The sequence below is a fragment of the Micromys minutus genome, assembly GCF_963924665.1.
Source record: "Micromys minutus genome assembly, chromosome: 29".
NCBI classification, from domain to species: domain Eukaryota; kingdom Metazoa; phylum Chordata; class Mammalia; order Rodentia; family Muridae; genus Micromys; species Micromys minutus.
Window position 1 is genome coordinate 11523247 of NC_137964.1, and position 9026 is coordinate 11532272.

The 9026-nt window shown below is 45.2% G+C and overlaps 1 protein-coding gene and 1 pseudogene across 2 annotated transcripts in view; one reads left to right on the forward strand and one right to left on the reverse strand.

Moving 5' to 3' along the window:
- Window positions 1-3519: 3519 nt before the first annotated feature.
- The window catches only part of GJC3 (gap junction protein gamma 3), a 10887-nt gene continuing 5380 nt past the window's right edge, over window positions 3520-9026 (reverse strand). Inside the window, exons 2-3 of the mRNA XM_080941198.1 lie at window positions 4357-5141; window positions 3520-3647 (exon numbers count right to left, since the gene is read on the reverse strand). Coding sequence (XP_080797324.1) covers window positions 4364-5140 — 777 coding nt within the window. The 5' untranslated portion in view covers window position 5141 and the 3' untranslated portion in view covers window positions 3520-3647; window positions 4357-4363. The remainder of the gene's footprint in view (window positions 3648-4356; window positions 5142-9026) is intronic.
- LOC308438908 (bcl-2-modifying factor-like) lies at window positions 7659-8197 on the forward strand (annotated as a pseudogene). Its single transcript has one exon. The product of its transcript is annotated as a bcl-2-modifying factor-like (transcript).

The following is a 9026-nucleotide window of genomic DNA, read 5'->3' on the forward strand; positions in this document are numbered from 1 at the left end:
TTAAGAACAAAGGGCCGTTCTTTCAAGGGAAGTAATATAATACCTGTCTGTTATCCTCCTAGAAGACTGGGAGCAGTCATGCTTTCTAATCTGGTGATCCTTGATAGCTTTGTTGACCTGTGTGGCCAGAGATGACACTGAATCCTCCCCCAGTCCCTTACCTTAAGCTTGTTTTTTTCAGTCAATCTATAGAACCGATTTCTATGAAAGGCATCATATATACTCTACAGAGAGTTTCGATGTAGTCATAACCCATTTTCATTTAGCTTGCTTTGCACTTTATTTTGAAAACAGGACGGATTAATTATCCCCAGGAAAATGTTGAAACAAACTGACACCTTCATGGTCCTGCAGAGAGGTTGTGGGTAGAAGGCAAGAAGGCAGTTCAGTTCAACATGACTCAGCAGCCAGTAATGGCTTAAACTTTAGAGTCTGACCCTGGGTGGTTTGTTTTAGGCATAGATAAACACGGCACAATTTGGAGATGGTTATGAACTCCATCCCTCTAGAACTCTGAGTCCTAGATAAAACGCTTTATTTTGCAAACAGCTTGGTCATGGTGGTTTACTTATTTATTCCCAAATGCTGCCCCCTCCTGGTCCCCCTTCACATAGTCCCTCCCTCAACCCCATCCCTTTCCCCTTCTCCTCTGAGAAGGTGCCCCACCCTGGGTATCCCCCAACACTGGCACATCTAGTCTCTGCAGGTCTGGGTGCATCTTCCCCCACTCAGGCCAGTGTTATCATAGCAATAGAAAGGTGACTGAAACAGTAGGTCGCCAACACTCACTGAAATATTGGTCATCTGTAGCATTTAGCTTTTGATTTTACTTACAAATGTATTTCTTTATTTTAAAAAAATGTATCTACATCCTTGTAGTAATAAAAAATGACACAATTGTTCTAATTGTCTGAATTTTTAACTGGCAAGTAAATATTTAGTATATAGAACATGGTGTTTTGATGTCGGTATACACGTAGGGTGGTGGAACAAACCTACTGAATCCATTGACTTAATTTACTTACTTTCCTTTTGTGGCCAGAACATCTAACAAAACTCAACACTGTAGTCTCTGAGGTCTACAATAAAGTTAGAGAACTTTTTTTTTTCTTGTTTCACTAGAAGTTTGTGTCATTTGATTAACTTTTCCCCAATCCTCCCATGGTCTAGCCTCAGGTAATAAACATTCTATTCTTTCTTTCTATGAGTCTGAATTTTCAGTGCTCTACATGTTATTTCCTATTTGCTCTTGTGTCTGGATTATTTCATATAACATATGCCTTCCAGGGCCATCCATGATATTACAGAATTTCCTATTCTTTCTTTCTTTCTTTTTTTTTTTTTTTTTTTTTTTTTTTTTTGGAGACTGAACAATACTCCTCTGTATATGCATTTTCCCCAATCCATTTGGTGGACATTTACATTCTTAATTTTTTTTTAGTGTAACCATCTAATGATGTTGTTTGTTTATATTTCAGGGGTAAGGCATTTGTTTGTTTTTCATTCAACATTGTTTTTATTTTTCTCTCATATTTTACATTCTGACTGCAGTTTTTGCCTTCCTCTCCTCCCCCATCCTCTCTCCAACACCACGAGGCTCCCCTACCCTTACCTCCTCCATCTCCCCTCAGAAAAGAACAGTCCTCCCAGGTATATCAGCCGAACACTGAATAAGAAGCTACACTACGACCATGCACATCAAGACAAATGCCTTTCTTTTGCCTTTACTTTTGAAAGTTAGTTCTGCCAATCGTGGGACTCTAGATTAACAGGATTTTTCTCCTTCTTACACTTCAAATATTTTGCTCATTTACATTATTTCCAATGGGAAATATAATGTCATCTTTGTCTTTTCTCCCCCACTCCATAAGAGCTCAGAGACATAAACGTAAGTTAGCGGTATAAAATCCTTAGACGGAAACACAAAGTGTAAATTCATCATTTTGTGTCAAACCGTGGTCACTTAAATGTAGCACCAAAATCACAAACTCCAAAATAAAAAATAAGTAACTAGATTTCATTAAAATGGAAAAGTTTTTTACATCAAAAAAAAAAATAATAATAATACTGCCGACTCCCTCCTGGCTAGCCTTCTTCCTCATCAAAACTCTTTCTCACGTATGAATCTGGTAAGTTAAAACAACCAGCCTCACAAAACACACCCATGTGTGCAACAGTGGTGTAGATGTTACAGGAGTAACCAACAGCTTTGTGATTAGATTGAGGATCCACTCCGCAGGAGGAAACCCATGCCTGGTACTAAAACTCTGACCTAGAACCCATCCTGGAGAGCTCAAAGGCCTCAAAGAAAAGCCTATTACTATTAGTTTGCTAAATGGACAGAGTATCAGTCTGTCTTCTAAATGCTTCTCGATGCTCACAGGTTAGGTCAGTTTTCAGTACCGACCACTGAATTTTCTTTTTACAGTAGTAAATGGCCAATATACAGACTCACGACTTATCAAGATGCAGAAACGGGTGTCTAGATTTCATTAAAATGGAAAGGTTTTTACATCAAAAAAAATAATAATACTGCTAACTCCCTCAAATGTTCAGTCCCAAATGAAACATCTATACCACACCCTTACCCTCAAAGCTCAGAGGAGCATCAGAGAAGATGGGGAAATGGGAAAATAAAATTTAAAGAGCCAGAGTTCTGGGAGCTCTGCTATGAAACAACATCTTCTGAACACGGCAGGGAGTGGCACTCATAAACTCACAGAAGCAGTGGGAAGAAAACTCCATCTTCTTCTGAGGTGTGGCATCGAGTAGGTTGACCATGTTCTAGCAGACGGCATGAATGAGTGAGGGACGGCTTCACACCAGGCACATTTGAGTAGCACTGATTTTGTTCTCGGTGGGTTGTAAAGAAAAGAAGATGGTGAAATTGGGAGAGGGACATGACAGGGGATCCAAGAGCAGTTAGAGAGGGAGATGAGGGTAGACATGATCAAAATGCACTATATACATGTAGGAAATTAAAGAAATACTACTTAGAAAAAATAAAGATGACCCACGGGATAAAAGACAGTGTTTGGAAATGAGTCACTTGATAAGTTCCTGACAATCATACAATATAAAGAGTTTTTACAATGCCGAAAAAATAAATAACCTGATTTTAATTGGCAAAAATTACACTTGGTCTTTTCTACAAAGATATTCGTGTGGTTAATAAGCTCATTGCATGATTCCATTTCTATAAAATCCCAGAGAAGGACAGATAATCCATTAGAACTGAAACTAGGTTGGTATTTGCTTATGTTTAGTGGAGAGGAGAGATAAATCAGAAATAACAGCTGAATGGTGCAGGAGGTTTGGTATTGTTTTCTGAGATTTTATTATTTTATTTATTAGTGTGTGTGTACATGTGTGTGTGCATGTGTGTGTGCATGTGTGTGCATGTGTGTGTGCATGTGTGTGTGCATGTGTGTGTGCATGTGTGTGTGCATGTCTGTGTGTGTGCTCTACACCTGTGGGGGATGGTTTTCTCCCTTCTCCCTGCAGGTTCTGGAGATCAGATCATAAGTATCGATGGCAGCACTTTTACACACTGTACCATCTCTCCAGCCACATCACTGGATGTACTGAAGAAGATCAAGTCCCAGAGTTTTCTGCAGGCAGCAGGCAAGCCAGGCGACTGTATAACCCTGCAAAGCAGAAATCGAGCGGGCACTGAGGACGTGGAAGGGCAGGCCATACACAGAGCAGTGTGCTCATCGGGGCCTGCTACCCAGAGTCATGAAACTGATAGGAACAGGTGTTGGGGATGGTTTGGGGTAATAATCAAAATACATCTGCCCCAGCCATGCACGGTGGCTCGCGCTTTCAATCTTAGCACTTGGGAGCCAGAGGAGGTGGTTCTCCATGAGTTCAAAGCCAACCTCGTCTACAGAGCAAGTCCCAGGCCATCCAGGGCTATCTGCTTCATGTACATGTATAAATGCCTTCTCCACCATGGGAACTGTGAACCAAAGTAAACATTTCATCCCTTAAAAAAAACTCTGGGGTCTGGAGAGATATTCCAGTGGTTAAGAGTGCATATTCCTCTTGCAAAGAAGCCAAAGTTTGCTTTCCAGTATCCAGATTGGGCAGCTACCTATAATTCCAGCTCCAAGAGATCTACCACCATCTCTGGCCTCCACAAGCACCTGAATTCACACACACACACACACACACACACACACACACACACACACACAATTTAAAGTAAAAAGTAAGAGACTAGAAATATGCACTTTGTAATGTGGGGAACTGTACACCCCAAAGGATGAGGGACCTACCCTCTTTGGTGACTGCCAAAGGGCCAACACAGGCACATCACAGGCAGAGACAGATGGCTGCCAATAGGGTCCTCACCTGCTTCTCAAAACGGCTCTTTTGTCTCCACCACTGACAAGTCGTCGGTTGTGTCCTTGCGTCTTACTGAGCCCTTTGAGGTTGGCAAATTCTTTAAGAAGGGAAGTTTATGCTTGTACATCCTCCAAACCCTCCCTAGACCCAAAAGCACAAGCTCCAAGAAAATAAATAAGAGACAGGCCCCGCTGATCCCAAACATGGTGTTGAGGAGGATGGTCTTCTCAGAGGGGTGAGACTGGAAACAGGTTGTACTGCCAATGCAAGGATCCTCACGACATATAAAAGTGCTGGGCACCTTGAAGCCATACAGATGGTACTGAACTCCTAGAGCTGCTCCCTCAAGGACCAGCCTCACCCCAAGGTGTGCCACGTAAGCCCAGAGAAACTTGAGGCTTTTAGCCTTTGAGACATCCTTGCTACAATCCCCTTTAAAAATCAGGGTGTCTTGCTCCTTGTTCTCCTTTCCTGGTACCTCCCAGTATCCAATCACGTGATACAGAGTGAAAGCCACATAAATGGCACTGGGTACAGCCATCAGGATGACTTGGAAGGCCCAGAAGCGCAACGGAGAGAGAGGGCGGAAGACATCATAGCAAATGGTCTTGCAGCCTGGCTGTCCTAAATGACACATAAATTCGTTCTCATCATCGCCGAAAACCCCAGGTCCACTGGAAACCAGGATCAGGAGACGGAATCCCACGAGCACGGGAAGAAGGAAGCGCCCCACGAGGGTGGAGTGCTGGCTCTCCTGCGCCAATAGATGTCTCAGGAACCTGCCGCACATCCTGCCACAGAGCAGAGAACAATTGTCAGAAGAGGCTTCAGTCTGTCGAGGTCGCTGCTAACCCACGGATCTGCAAAGCAAGCCTTTTCGCTCCCCTCCAAAATTGATCAAACGCCATTTAGCCATCTTTATATGCCTACAATGTAATTAATACCTGAGCTAATTACCTTTATGGACACGAAAGGTTTAGTTAGCACACAGTTGTGTAGGTTTGAACCCCGAATAGCATAGCACAGACTTGGTGGGGGTCACTCATTGAATAAGCACATCATGTCTTGGATGGCAATGAGAATATTGGAGCAAAATGTCTCAACCCAAGGAGACGGGAAGATGGACAGATTCCCACAAGCCCTTTCAAGAGTACATTTTATAAATGGTGGGTTGGCTCATAAACTTAATTCTCCAAACCCATGTAAAAAGGCTGTGTGGTGGTGCACGCTTGCAGCCCCACTGCTGGGGAGGCTGGGACAAGAGGATCCTAACCAACTGGAGAGCCTCCAACTAACCAAAGATCCTGTCTCAAATACAAATACAAGGTGGATGACTCCCAGAGAATGAATGACACATGACTCTGAGCTCCAGTCTATATTACATATGGAGAAAGAGAGGGAGAGAGGAAGAGAGGGGGGAGGGGGAGGAAAGAAACAGGTCTCCAATGATCTAAGGACTTCCCCTTAGTCTCCATGTTTTATGTTTATTTTTAATGCATATGTAGGTGTGTCTTTCTGTGTGTAAAAGCCATGTGTGTATAGCGTGTGTGTTTGTGTGTATGTATTTGTGTGTATGTGTGTGTTTGTGTGTGTGTGTGTGTGTGTTTGTGTGTGTGTGTGTGTATGTGTGTGTTTGTGTGTGTGTGTGTGTGTGTGTTTGTGTGTGTGTGTGTGTATGTGTGTGTTTGTGTGTATTTGTGTGTATGTGTGTGTATATATATATATATATATATATATATATATATATATATATATACCTGTGCACAGAAACCAGACAAAGGCATCAGATCCCTTTGAGCTGGAGTTATAAGTACTTATGAATCACCAAACATGGATGGTAGGAACCAAACTCAGGTCTTCTAAAAGAGCAGCAAGCACTCTTAACCGCAACGCCATCTCTCTAGCCCCAGACAAAAGCTCTTTCAGGTCCACAGCACATTCTAATACCACTACCCTGAAGGCCAATTCTTTACCTACGGACTTCTCTGAGGACATTCATCCAAACCATAATTAATACCAAGTCTCTGGCTCTCCTTATGTACCAGTTAAAGAAATGTAAGTGAGTGATATGAATTTATGTAGGGGTCCTAGTTTAATTTCTAGTGCTGAAAAGAAAAGGTTTAGGAAGAAGGATTAATTCCAGCTTACAATTCCAGGATACAGCCCACCATAGTAGAGAAGTAAAAGTGGCAGGAACTTAAAAAATCTGGTCACATTACATCCAGAGAGAAAGAAAAGTGTGGTGGTTTGAATACGCTTGGCCCACAGGGATTGGTACTGTTGGAGCTGTGGCCTTGTTAGAGGAAGTATGTCCCCGCTGGGTTGGGCTTTGAAGCTCCACACAGTGCAGAAGCCAGTCTTCTTCTGGCTGTCTTCTGATCAAGATGTCAGAACTCTCAGCCCCTTCTCCAGTATTATGTCTGCCTGGACGGTGTCATGCTTCCTGCCATGAATGGACTAAACCTCTGACCCTGTAAGCCAGCCCAAATTAAATGTTGCTCCTTATAAGAGTTGCCTTGGTCATGGTGTCTCTCCACAGCAATGGAAATCCTCACTAAGACAAAAGGCACGAATCTTAGCGATCAGCTTGCCTTCTCTATGCTTATACAATCCAGAAACCGCACCCAGAGAATGGTGCCATTCGCCTGCAAGCCCAGTCTTCCCAAATCAATAAAGTAATAAGGACAAACTACCTCCCACACGCAGAAACATGCTCACAGGCCAGCCTGATCTAGACAATCCCTCATTGAGACTTCCCTCCCAAGTGACTCTAGGTTGTATCAACTTGAATTAAAACTATCACCAAAGGAGGCTGAAATGATGGCTCAGTGGTTAGGAATATGCATGCTCTTGTAGAGGACCTGAACCAATTCCCAGCACCCACCATGGTGGCTCTCAACCATCTGTAACTACAGTTCCAGCAGATCCAATAACCTCTTCTGGCCTCCGTGGTGGCATGCCTGAGGTGCACATACATATATGCATACAAGTTTACACACACACACACACACACACACACACTCACTCACTCACACATACTCACACACAATAGAATAAATCTTTAAAACTAAGACAAGGAAACAATCCCGCGCGGCCTTGGCCTCCTTCCGCGCCAGCTCATGCCCGCAGCAGTCGCTACCCGAGCCCGCGCCACCACCTCCCACCGCAGCCTGCTGGAGTTTGCCTCCTCCTTCCCAATCGAGTGTTGGCGCCAAGCCCCCCGAGTGTTCGTCACCCTGAACCCTGGCGCAGAGCCCTGGCATCACGACTCGGAGGCTGAGACGTTGTTCTGGAGTCACCCAGGAGAGATGGAGTCACCTCAGTGTGTGGAGGAGCTAGAAGATGATGTGTTCCAGTCAGAGGATGGGGAGCCAGGAACACAGCCTGGGAGCTTGCTCTCTGCTGATCTGTTTGCCCAGAATCAGCTGGGTTGTCCCCAGTCGGCTTCAGCTCTTCCCTATCACCCACTGCTGTGGTCCTGGGCTCCGGCCCATAAGCCAGGAAGACAAGGCCATTCAGACGCTCAGCCCAGTCTCCCCAAGCCAGGGTGTCATGCTGCCTTGTGGGGTGACAGAGGAACCCCAGAGACTTTTACGGCAACCCTCTCCCTGCCAGTTTTCCTGCAGGCTCACCCCTTGGGGAGCAGCCCCCTGAAGGACAGTTCCTTCAGCATAGAGCAGAGGTACAGATCTCCAGAAAGCTTCAGTGCACTGCAGACCAGTTCCATCATCTTCATACGCAACAACACCAGCAGAACCGAGACCAAGCATGGTGGCAGGTCTTCCTCTTCCTTCAAAACCTGGCCTTGAACAGACAAGAAAACAGGGAAGGGGTAGGTCCCTGGTGAGGCTGGGCTGCCCTTGTCGGATGGATCACCGGGAATGCAGTCTGGAAAGACATTCTGGAAAGACAGATACTGTCTTGTCAAGTTTTGTTATTCTTCATTTTCTTTCCATGTGTACGTATTACATACCCCAGTGGGATCGTCTTTCCCCGTTCAGAACCTCTACTGGGGATGGGGGCCTTTGTCAAACACTGTTGAAGGGGAGGCAGCTGCGTCTGCTGGTAGAGTTCGTGAGGCTCTGAAGATGACCAGTTGGTGATGTTCTCCAGGAAGTGGACTTGCTACCGGAGCTGGTTGAGTCAGGGTCTGTTCCCAGTACCATCAGACGAGTCAGCCTTCCATTGTGCCTGACGGAATCATGACTTTAACCCGCCAGGATCTTGCCTGGGAGCTTCCTGGCTAAGAACAGCTGTGCCTTGGCTAGCCAGCTTTACATCTGGGGTCCCCACTTGGCACAGCCAGTGCCCACCTCATGGGCTCAGGGATTCTTACTCAGACGCTGTCAACCTCCAGAAGGCCTCAGGACTTCACCAAGAACCCCTCAAAGGTGCCACAAAATGAATCAAACTTGATGGGCTTCAAGTCTGACTTGGTCCTACACGGAAGCCCCTTGATTGGTCCCAGGAATACAAACTACTGCCACCTTTGCTGCCTGGGTATCAACCACGTGGGAGCCAAGTAGCCAGTCACCATGCTGTTGTACCAGCGGCCTGTGCCTTTGTCAGCTCTGTTCTCCAAAGACCCTGCCAATGGCTGGACTGGATTAAACTGCATCCAGCTCGGCAGCAGCACTTCGAGATGGGGTGGGCTCGCTGGGGGCGTGGGAACCAAG